This window comes from Marmota marmota, unplaced genomic scaffold, assembly GCF_001458135.2.
Source record: "Marmota marmota marmota unplaced genomic scaffold, marMar, whole genome shotgun sequence".
Classification (NCBI taxonomy): Eukaryota; Metazoa; Chordata; class Mammalia; order Rodentia; family Sciuridae; genus Marmota; species Marmota marmota.
The window spans coordinates 490,723-502,745 of record NW_026000254.1 but is presented as its reverse complement, the minus strand read 5'-3'; the positions used below and the strand labels follow the sequence as shown (position 1 = coordinate 502,745).

Here is a 12,023-nt window from a genome sequence, read left to right as displayed (position 1 = left end):
TGGCACTGATCCCTTTGCATATTGTCCTTGCAGCAGACATCCCCCCATCCCCAGGAAATATCCCTACCACCCACCCACTGATGGTACGCCATGCAGATCACAGTTCCCTGACACTGGGCAGTGGCTCCTCCACAACTCGTCTCACCCAGGGCATTGGACGCAGTCAGAGGACCCTAAGGCAGCTAACGGCCAATACGGGCCACACCATTCATGTTCACTACCCTGGGAATCGCCAGCCCAATCCTCCTCTTATACTTCAAAGGTGAGTTGTAAAGAAGATCAGTTGGAGTTACCAGAGCTCTCATAAAAATCTTTACTGAGCTTCAGCATTGTTTGACTTGGAGAGGGGAATAGTCATTCATTTAATATTACCACAAATAAGGTGTGTGTGTATTCTGATTATTGTAGGTTGTGTGTGCAGCTTTTAGAGGAGTGCCAAACTGTGTGATATGTCCCATGCAGACATTCAGCAATTATTATTCATCTCATGTGGCAAGTCCAAACAGTTTAAATATAGTCAACACAAGCTCCCTGCCTTCCAGTTCAGTTTAGTGGGAGAAACAATTTTAAAAATGTAAAGGGTTAAGTGTTGAAGGTCACTGTACAAACTACAAAGGGTGTACAACAAAAGCATTAGTACAGTGCCTGGCATGTAAAAGCTTATCAGTGGTACTCGGTCTGTGCTTATAACGATAGAATAATATGCAATCTCAACCCAAATAAAGCTATAAAACTGATACAGTAATCAGAAGAGTAAGTAAGGCTTATATGCAGTGTGATAAGTTCCATAATTATGTTATAATTTTAGTAGAGGATCTGGATGGAGGATTTCATGGTAACAGGTTGCTGCAGACTTAACAGTGACCATGGTACTCCACCATCACTCTAGGTTGCTTGGTCCCTCAGCTGCTGCTGACATCCTTCAGCTGAGCAGTAGTCTTCCCCTACAAAGCCGGGGTCGGGCCCGCCTCCTGGTGGGCAACGATGACGTCCACATCATCGCCCGGTCTGATGACGAACTGCTGGATGACTTTTTCCACGACCAGAGCACAGCTACCAGCCAAGCAGGCAAGTTTTGTGGTAAGGGAGAGAGTAGAGTTTGGGAGTTTATCAGGTTTTTTCTCCTTAGCTGAGGTAAAGCAGAACAGTGTCTACCCTAGAGGTAATACATTTTATAGGAGCTGGGACCATTCTGTGACTTAGCCAAGGGCAACAAAATGGTCTCGGTACATGTTATATATCAAACCCTGTGATAGCCCTTAGGCCATGTTAGGAAAATACTAACATGGATCATTTTTTTTGGATCATTTGACACTTAACAAGACCAAAAATCTTACTCCCCTTTATTCCCCTACAGGAACCCTGTCCAGCATTCCCACAGCCCTGACCCGCTGGACAGAGGAATGCAAAGTTCTTGATGCTGAGAGCATGCACGACTGTGTTTCAGGTGTGTGGTAGCTTGGTTATCAGGGCAGTAGTAAGCCTTCCAGGGCTAGGACGATTGTGTAGAGTTGTTTCCCTGGTTCTCTGTGGCCACAAGCTCTGCCTTTTGGCTTCCTTCCCACCCCACCCACCCCACAGAGTAGCCTCTGATCTCTGCCTCTTTGATATAGTGGTTAAAGTGCCCATTGTCAATCACCTGGAATTCCTGAGAGATGAGGAGCTGGAAGAGAGGCGAGAGAAACGCAGGAAACAACTGGCTGAGGAAGAAACAAAGATAACTGACAAAGGGAAAGAAGATAAAGAGAACAGGGATCAGAGTGCACAGGTGATTCCCAATGGCTGGGAGGGTTCATCTTTGGCCAGATCTGCCTTAACTTTCCTGTGTTTTTGGCATAAATATGGTATATAACTCACTGAAAGAATCTCAGGGTGTTCACATTGAACATGGGAATCACTCATTGCAAATTAATTATACCTGATTTGGGGGGATAAAAATTGAAACCCAGAGGGAATGTTTTTTTCTCTGTGTCTCAATGGGGGAAACTGGAGCCAGAACCACAATTGGTCCTCAAAATCACATCTCATAATCCACCTCCAAGGACTACAGCTAGACAAGGAAGAAACCCTGATCAGCCCATATTCTTATTCATTTTCATTTCTTAGTGGACTGCCAGTGGTGGGGCGCCTTACCAGAATGACCCTATTCCATCATTTGAATAAGTTTGACTTAGGTGTCAGAGAAAAAGTTCATATCTTGAATTCTGTCACCTCCATGTCATTTTCTAGGGCTCAAATTTATATCTAACATGATTTTAGTTTTAAAAAGAAGCTACCTGGGGGGTTGGGGCTCAGTGGTAGAGCTCTCGCCCGGCACGCATGAAGCACTGGGTTCGATCCTCAGCACCAAATAAAAAAAATGTTGTAATAAATAAGTTAAAAAAAAAGAAGCTACCTGTTTCAGAAACTTCTGTGACCTTGGATAGAAGGTCTACTCATGTGGTTTTTACTTATAGATGAGTAAAAAGGGACATTGAAGACTGAGGGTATAGTTCAGTGGTAGAGCACCTTCCTGCATGCCCAAGGCCCTGAGTTTGATCTCCTAACACTGCAAAAAGAGGCCATTGGATGTTCAGTTATAATAATAAGCTTGATCTAATATATCTTTATATAGAACTTTGGGTCTAATAAACAATATTGTTTTGAACACATGAAAAGGAATGAAAGATAAGCAAAGGTAGCATATTGCTTAAAAAAAAAAAAAAAAAGCTGGAGTGGGACTAGAAAATGTAGCTCAACAGTAGAGCACTTGCCTGGTATATATAACCAAGCCCCTAAGTTTCATCATCAGCACTGCAAGAAAAACAAAAAAGCTAGAGTGCGCAAAATAAGCCCAAGAAAGGGGTTTAGATGAAACTAAAAATTTATGGCTAGTCTGGTGATTATGCCCATCCCTAATGTAATTTTTATTATCGTTGTTCAGTAGCACCTCCTCCAACAGTTTCCCTTTCACCCCCAATCCGTTCAAACCCAGGCTTTGTTGCTAAAGTACAAACTCTAAGTATGTATAGAGAAATTAGATATGTATTTGCATACTGAAATGATCATCTTCTTTTGATAACATAGCAAGATCATTTTCTATCAGATCACTGAACTCCTAGCTGGTCTAGGTCTAGGTGAGGGATGGTGACTCACACAGTTTATCTTGTGTCCTTAGAACATTTCCACACTGGTCTATCCCTTCTCTTTGCAGTGTACTGCATCTAAGACAAATGACTCCACTGAACAGAACCTCTCAGGTAACTCTCCCTCCCTTTCATCCTTCTTGCTAATTGATAAATATGTTCTTTCTCCTGACCCTTCTGAATAGCTGGCCCACCTGGGCTGAAGATGGACACTGGTGCTCTGTGGGATGAGGTAGTAGATTGTATAGTTTTAGGGTCATACCCCATCTTGGAGATAACTATACAGTCTACTGTCTTTCCCACGGTGGTACACTTCCCCTCCAACTTGGCTGTGTTTAGGTTCCCATTCTGGTTATGCAATGCTTCATTCTGACAAGGTTATGTGTCCTGTACCTTTCCCTTGAAACTCAGTATGTATATCTTGAGACAGTCGGTCCTTTGGTAAACACCATAGGATGGCACTTCATGAGAACACCTGATGATACTACTCAAATGGCAGTCCTCAGTGGAAATGAACAAAATTTAAAAGGTTTAATATGTTTTTCCTGAAGCTGAATTTAATTCCATTCATAGAGCTGTTGTTTTTTGAGGTTATATTCTTTCTAGTTCTTCGGTGTCAAAATATTCTTATTAAATCATATTGATAAAATGTTTTTTTTTATACATGATGAAACTAAGTTAATAACCCCTACTTTAGTGTGTGTGTGTGTGTCTTTCTCTCAATCTTAAACTCATCTCCCCCACTATTAATTTTCTCAGAACTGTCTTCTACTTTCTTTTTCTTTTTCTTTTTCTTTTTTTTTTATTTGAGTTGGGAAAAGAAAGCCTACACAATTTTTTAACGCAGTGAAGGAGGGTAGGTGTCCTTTTTCCTACTACCCTTACTAGAGGATTCTGCTCATGTCAGGGTGAGGTAGTAAGTTGTATTGTTGTGGGGTAGGGATTTTAGACCCCAATAAGAAGATAACTATACAACTTACTACTTTCCCTGGTGTGTGGCATATTCACACCAAGTCTTTCAATGTTATTACCATTTAAGTTGTAGGTGTAGGTGTTCCTTGGATAATCAGGGAGTAAAAGTGTAGAGATGATATTTAGGGTGAGGCAGATTACCAGTATAAAGTAGCTTGACTTCCATTGATTCAAGCATTAATTGGTTAACTCAGTGGGCATAAATTCAAATGTGGTGTTCTTCAACTGTAAGATAACTTCATTTATTTAGTAATAGAACAAAAATATGCAGAAGGGAATAGAAAGTGTACTTTAAGAGCTTTGAGGTAAATTCTGACCATTTCTTGCTTCAAGTAAATAAGGAAATGGGGGTTCTGTAGGCTTTGGGGAGGTAGATTTTTCTGGGTTCAGAAAAATCTAGCCTCGCCCTACCTCTGTGGCCTGAAATCTTCCCCTTTCACCTTCAGCACAGAAAAGATTTTATTAGGATCCACAGAATTAGATATCTAGCTCTTGGTTCAGTGTCAGCACCATGCTTTAGTCCTCATCCTGGGTATACTAGACGAGCCAAGAACTGTTCCTTGGAGGGTTGATTGTGGGAAGGGGTATAATGTCACTGTCTGAGTGGAATATTGGTCAAGCCACATGTGCTGATTAGGATTGTTCCCTTGGTCATTGGCTGATTTTCCCCTTAACCTCCATTATTATTCTTTCCGAGAAAGATGGGACTCCAATGCCTGACAGCTACCCAACAACCCCTTCTTCAACTGATGCAGCTACATCTGAGTCCAAGGAGACCCTTGGCACTCTGCAGCCTTCTCAGCAGCAACCAGCACTCCCACCCCCACCATCCTTAGGAGAGGTTCCTCAAGATCTTCAATCCCCAACTGGAGAAGGGGGGAGCTCTACACAGCTATTGATGCCTGTAGAGTCAGAGGAATTAGGACCCACGAGGCCAAGTGGAGAAGCAGAAACGACTCAGATGGAGCTATCCCCAGCTCCCACTATAAGTGAGTAAGATTTTAACTTTTGATGGAGATGGATGGAACAGGAGAGAAGAATGGATGTCTTTGTAACTTTGCTGTTTCTTGAGAGAAGTAAGAAGGACTTCAGTGTGCACACATTAGCTTAGGTGAAGTTGAGGTTTCTTCTCTGTATCACTTGAAGTGATTGTAGTTGAGCATCTATAATTCTAATGAGGATATCAACTGTAAGCTGCAATGACTGCTCATAGATTATCATGTCAGGTTTATTATTTAACTTTGAAAATAACTCATTAATGTAGTTGGTGATATCTCCATGAATAAACTGAAACTCAGAAGGGAAATAATTAGCCCAAGGGCATCCAGTAAGCGGTTAAACTGGGATTAAACAACAGTTCCACAGATGGCAAGCACGTAACCCCACATACACAGCTTTCACATCCTCCTGGCAAATGCTCTTTATCTCATGATGCTCTTTCCCACTGGCTTGAAATGGGGCCTCAAAATTCTCAGCACAGTAGTATTCCAACAGAGTAAATTGAAACCTGCTTACCATCTGTGCCCTATAATAAGCTGCCTGTGATATGCCGTGGAAAGACTGTTGGGTTTTTCCCCTTTGAACCTAGTTTATTTAGATAACCATGCCTGAGGGAAATCTTGGAAAGTGACAGGATCCCTCATCTAGGGTGTCTAGGGAAGCTGTTTCACAAACATGCCTAGAACAGTGAACTTCAAGAAATGAACGAAAAGACTTGAGCTGAACCTTCCTTAAAAAGCAGGTGAAATAAAGTAGGAACAGCAGACCAGCAGGGGATGAAGATGTTGGCCTGATTCCAAGCAGAACTCTAACCTCTCCCTGTGACTTCCTCCTAGCTTCTCTTTCCCCAGAGAGAGCTGAAGATTCTGATGCACTGACTGCTGTCAGCAGTCAACTGGAAGGCTCTCCCATGGACACCAGCAGCCTAGCTTCCTGTACTCTAGAGGAGGCTGTAGGTGACACTTCAGCAGCTGGCAGTTCTGAGCAGCCCACAGCAGGCAGCTCTACTCCTGGGGATGCCCCACCAGTTGTGGCAGAAGTACAAGGCAGGACTGATGGGGCAGGGGAATCTACCCAGCAACCTGAGGACAGGTAAGCACTGCATTGGCTAGAAGAGAATAGAGATGTGTTGGGTGTTACATTCATACCTGTTAACTAATAGGTATGCTTATTGTACTGGGAAAATTATGTTGGTTTTGCTGAGAAAGGGCTGTTGATGTTAAGAGTATTTTATAAATGGGAAAATGTGTGGCACTAAGAAAAAACTGAGAATGATTTCCCTCAGCTCTCCCCCTGCATCCTCTGAGAGTTCTTCCACCAGAGATTCTGCTGTGGCCATTTCTGGAGCAGACTCCCGAGGAATCCTGGAAGAGCCACTGCCTTCAACAAGCAGTGAGGAAGAAGATCCCCTTGCAGGTGAGTTCCCTATGTGCTCAGGCTGTCCTGAGATTGTTTCAGCTTCCAGTAGCCCCTGGCAAGGGAATGTCCACCAGCCAAATACTTCATGTATATGTGGGAAAAGGATTAGCAGTGAGAGGATGCTGGTACATAATGTAATAGAATGAGCCAATTTAACTTAGTTCACTCATTCTCTCACTATGACACTTCCTAACTTTACAACATATGACCTTTATTTAATTTCTCTGATCCTCATTGGTATCTGTTAGCCTTTCATTACTGTTAAAATAAAATACCTACCTGGGCTGGGGTTGTGGCTCAGTAGTAGAGCACTTGCATGTATGAGGCACTGGGTTCAATTCTCAGCACCGCATATAAATAAAATAAAGATTCATCAACAACTAATTTTTTTTAAAATTTAAAAAAAAAAAACACCCAAGGTAATCCATTTTAAAAAGGGAAAAGTTTATTTTGGAGATTTCAGTCCATTGTCATTTGGGCCCCGTTACTTAAGGCCCTGTGGTGAGGCCAGTACATGATGGTGGAAACACATGGTAAAGCAAGTTGCTTACCACATGGTGCCTGGAAGCAGAAAAAGGAAGAGAAAGGACCAGCATCACGGTATCCCCTTCAAAAGCACACTTTTATATGACCAGAAAACTCACAGTGACATCCAGCCATCTCCCACTGGCACCATGGGCTGAGAACCAAACCTCTAATACATGGATCTTTGGGTTTCAGTTGTCCAAACCATTAAGGTGGTGATAAAATCTAGATATTTAGATAGTAAGGTCTTTATTAAAGTCCAGTGACTATATATGGAAAGAATTTGGCATATGAGAGGTATGCTAAGCTTAGGGAAAGGGAATACAAAGCTGACTTCTTCAAGCAGTGGCATGGATTTATGTTGGCTATCAGTAGAAGTGTGAGTCCTTCATATCTTATATCTCCTCTCAGGTATTAGTCTTCCTGAAGGTGTGGACCCGTCTTTTCTGGCTGCTCTTCCTGATGACATCCGTCGGGAAGTCCTCCAGAACCAGTTGGGCATACGTCCACCAACCCGAAGTGCCCCCTCCACAAATAGCTCAGCTCCTGCAGTGGTGGGGAATCCTGGTGTGACTGAAGTGAGCCCTGAGTTCCTGGCTGCCCTGCCTCCAGCCATTCAGGAGGAAGTATGTGAGCAGGGAGATGGTGGGGCCAAGCTGCCTGGGTAGGAGTTACGCCCCCACTGACAACTTCCATCCATAGGTGCTGGCACAGCAAAGAGCTGAGCAGCAGCGACGGGAACTAGCCCAGAATGCCAACTCTGACACCCCCATGGACCCTGTGACCTTCATCCAGACTCTGCCCTCAGACCTGCGCCGTAGTGTCTTGGAGGACATGGAAGATAGTGTGTTGGCTGTAATGCCACCTGACATAGCAGCTGAGGCTCAAGCCCTGAGACGAGAGCAGGAAGCACGTCAACGACAGCTCATGCACGAACGTCTGTTTGGGCACAGCAGCACCTCTGCACTCTCTGCCATTCTCCGAAGCCCAGGTACAAAGGGAGGCAAGTGGGAAGACTCTGAGATATCTGGCTTTGGCTAGATATGAGGCTCTTTTTGCTTTTCTTTATATTACCTAGACCAAACTTGCTACCACCCTTCCCCAATCTCAGTTTCCTTTTTGTTTTCTACCAGCTTTTACCAGTCGCTTGAGTGGCAACCGTGGGGTCCAGTATACTCGCCTTGCTGTGCAGAGAGGTGGCACCTTTCAAATGGGGGGTAGCAGCAGCCACAACAGGTATTTTTTTCTTCTTTCACTTTATGCCATATCATCTCTGAGGCCCATTAGTCCAACTCCCTTAGTTTTATAGGTAGAGAAACTGAAGTCCCAAGAAGCAGGCTGGGTGACCACTTTTAAGCTGCTTCCTTCCATGGGCAGGAGACCAAGATCTTTGAACTCCCCCTCTCATAAAGTTATACCTTTGAGTTGGTGTAGCTTATAAAAACCAGAATCTCAAAAGCAGGATGGCAATAGGCACTAGTGAAGTGGTTTTAATAAGAAGGCAGGCTACCTTTTTCCCTTCAGATTGTATCATCAAAGCTGGAGAAGGTAGAGAGGAGTTAATAATTGAGCTGAAGTAGAGCGGGCGCCACATGCCAAAAGGTGAAGGGAAAGATTAGCTCCTATAAGATAAGCAGCTCTCTAGTAGTCTAGAGAAGGCAAAAATAAGCATTATCTCCTAAACTTCAATGTAGTCCAATTTTTACCAATCAATGGATGATACAGACCTGGGCTGGGGATCTCTTCTCTGTAGTAGTCACTTAATTTGGTTGAGCCTGTAGTTCATTAACTCAAAAATGGCTGTTTCTCTATGCTGTCCAGCAGCCCTATGGGAAAAAGTACATATACAGCTGACACATTGTTGTGGACGCCATCCCTTCTTTAGTCTTCCTGGAGATATCCAGCATATTCCATTCCCCTGGGCTTATATTTTATCCTAGAGTTCTAGCTTAAGTGTTACTCAGAAACCATACTCTCTTTCTAGGCCTTCTGGCAGTAATGTGGACACTCTTCTCCGCCTCCGAGGACGGCTTCTTCTGGACCATGAAGCCCTATCTTGTCTCTTGGTCCTACTTTTCGTGGATGAGCCAAAGCTCAATACTAGCCGCCTACACCGAGTACTGAGAAATCTCTGCTATCATGCCCAGACCCGCCACTGGGTGATCCGCAGCCTCCTGTCCATCTTGCAACGCAGCAGTGAGAGTGAGTTATGCATTGAAACACCCAAGCTCTCCACAAGTGAGGAAAAGGGCAAAAAGTCAAGCAAGAGCTGTGGGTCAAGCAGCCATGAAAACCGTCCCCTGGACCTACTTCACAAGATGGAGTCCAAGAGCTCCAATCAGCTTTCCTGGCTCTCAGTATCCATGGATGCTGCCTTAGGCTGTAGGACTAATATATTCCAAATCCAGCGTTCAGGGGGGCGCAAACATACAGAGAAGCATGCAAGCAGTGGCTCCACTGTCCACATCCATCCCCAGGCTGCTCCTGTTGTCTGCAGACATGTTCTGGACACACTGATTCAATTGGCCAAGGTGAGGAGCTTGAAGGAACCCAATCCCTGGGAATGGGAGAGGGGTGGCAGCAACAGCCTGGTTGAGATCCGGACACAAGTCTTATGTCAAGCCCTATATTGTTTCTGTATTGGGAAATTGTCTAATAAATAATTTTGGGTTTTTTTTTTAATCTTGTAATTTCTATGCATTATCTCATTCAGTCATCAAAGCAGCTGTCTGCGGTGTGATTCTCATTTTACAGATGAAGAAGCTGGAATTCAGAACATTTTAGTGGCTTTGTCATGTGATTAGGAAGTGATAGAGCTGGACCTAGAACTTAGTGCTGATCTTGTCACTGTTCTTTGAATAATAAACATTGCTACCATGTATTGAGGACCTACCTTGTCCCAGGCACTGTGCAAAAAGTGTGGAGTCTCAAACAAGTTGCTATTCAGTCTTGCACAAAGCCCTTATTTGTTTCTCTAGGCTGCTTCACCATCTGTTGGATAAAACTGTATGCCCTTTGCCCATTGTTACCCTAGCTATCCAAAGGAGAGGAGAGTGTGGGAACTAGTTGTCCTTCCCTGTTGGGAGGGCTAATCCTCTATAGAGACCCCCTAGACCAAGCCTATCCTTCTTTTCCTGGCAGGTGTTTCCCAGCCACTTCACACAGCAGCGGACCAAAGAAACAAACTGTGAGAGTGATCGGGAGAGGGGCAGTAAGCAGGCCTGCAGCCCGTGCTCCTCACAGTCCACTAGCAGTGGCATTTGCACAGACTTCTGGGACTTACTGGTAAAACTGGACAACATGAATGTCAGCCGGAAAGGCAAGAACTCTGTGAAGTCAGTGCCAGTGAGCGCTGGTGGTGAGGGGGAAACCTCCCCATACAGCCTTGAGGCCTCCCCATTGGGGCAGCTCATGAACATGTTGTCACACCCAGTCATCCGCCGGAGCTCTCTCTTAACGGAGAAACTTCTCCGACTCCTCTCTCTCATCTCAATTGCTCTCCCAGAAAACAAAGTGTCGGAAGCACAGGCTAACTCTGGCAGCAGTGCTTCCTCCACCACTACTGCCACCTCAACCACCTCTACCACCACCACTGCCACCGCCACACCCACACCCCCTGCTGCAACCACCCCTGTCACTTCTGCTCCAGCTCTGGTTGCTGCCACAGCTATTTCCACCATTACCGTAGCTGCTTCGACCACAGTGACTACCCCCACGACTGCTACCACTACTGTTTCAAGTAAGTTTAGATTTAGTCTGGGGGCTTTGGGGCGTATACTATGTCTCCCACCTCACCCCCCCCACTCCCCTATCCAGGTGATCCTCCCTAAATGGATTGTATGTATTAGAGCAATGTGTTCATTCTCACCCTCATCTGCCTTGTTTTCTCTGAATCTCTCTTTTCCTCTTTTTTCCTCCCTCTCACACAAACACACTCCAGTGAAGATCAACAGGTGTTCACTGAATGTGGTTTCCCAAGCTAAGCACCAAAAGAGAAAAAAAAGAAAGCCTCTGTCTTCACGAACTCTAAGCCTTTTGGGCCTGGTTGAGGGGGCCACTTCTCATAGGATATAGTTCAAAATCAGGCTGGATGCAGTGTGAATCAGGGTAGCCAGATCATCCCAAGGAAGGTAGCAGATAACTTGAGAATTATCTGCAGAAGTAGGATTTAAAGAATGTGGGGGGAGTAGCTATGGTGATAAGAAAATAGTTGAAAAGTATGCATGGGGTTGTCACCTTAGAAGGCATAAATAAGGTCCTCCCAGGTCATTGAGATTTGGCTCTGGTAGGTGGATTTTCATTTTCACTACTTTTCTGTTTTGAAGCTCTGGGCAATTCAGCAGTTCCTTGGTTCTGCCACTTCAAAGTCTGGCTTGTGTCACAGAGACTTATGTTGTTCTGTTTCCTCAAAGCGTCTACTACTACTAAAAGCAGCAAATCTCCAGCAAAAGTGGGTGATGGAGGCAGCAGTGCTACAGACTTCAAGATGGTATCCTCTGGCCTCACTGAAAACCAGTTACAGCTCTCTGTGGAGGTGAGTCCAGGCTCTTATGACCTGCCAAGGTTTGAAAGAAAGGATAGATAGGTTGGACATGGTTTGGGTTCTCAGCTTGGGGCTTACTCCTTCTCCCCGCCCCCCCTTTTTCCCCCAGGTGTTGACATCTCACTCTTGTTCTGAAGAAGGCCTGGAGGATGCAGCAAATGTGTTACTACAGCTCTCTAGGGGGGACCCTGGGACCCGAGACACAGTTCTCAAGCTGCTACTGAATGGAGCACGTCATCTGGGATATACCCTTTGTAAACAGATAGGTAATAACAGGAATAAAGCCTTTTGTCTTTCTGAAACCTTCCATTTATGTGTCTTCCTTTTCTGGAAGCATTCCCCAATCCCCCAGTGTGAATTAGATTACACTAGGCACCCACAGCACAGCCCCTATTTGAAAGCAAAGCTGGGCTTCTCTCTCTCTCTCTCTCTCCATATAT

General features: G+C 44.6%; 1 protein-coding gene across 1 annotated transcript in view; it reads left to right on the top strand.

Annotated features, from left to right (window-relative positions):
• Huwe1 (HECT, UBA and WWE domain containing E3 ubiquitin protein ligase 1) overlaps positions 1–12,023 on the top strand; it is a 146,043-nt gene that overhangs the window by 122,163 nt on the left and 11,857 nt on the right. Inside the window, exons 53-67 of the mRNA XM_048796695.1 lie at positions 34–262; positions 890–1,068; positions 1,358–1,447; positions 1,614–1,768; positions 3,194–3,239; positions 4,799–5,086; positions 5,933–6,188; positions 6,382–6,512; positions 7,452–7,666; positions 7,743–8,031; positions 8,174–8,276; positions 9,025–9,571; positions 10,182–10,779; positions 11,453–11,574; positions 11,693–11,849. Coding sequence (XP_048652652.1) covers positions 34–262; positions 890–1,068; positions 1,358–1,447; positions 1,614–1,768; positions 3,194–3,239; positions 4,799–5,086; positions 5,933–6,188; positions 6,382–6,512; positions 7,452–7,666; positions 7,743–8,031; positions 8,174–8,276; positions 9,025–9,571; positions 10,182–10,779; positions 11,453–11,574; positions 11,693–11,849 — 3,405 coding nt within the window. The remainder of the gene's footprint in view (positions 1–33; positions 263–889; positions 1,069–1,357; positions 1,448–1,613; positions 1,769–3,193; positions 3,240–4,798; positions 5,087–5,932; positions 6,189–6,381; positions 6,513–7,451; positions 7,667–7,742; positions 8,032–8,173; positions 8,277–9,024; positions 9,572–10,181; positions 10,780–11,452; positions 11,575–11,692; positions 11,850–12,023) is intronic.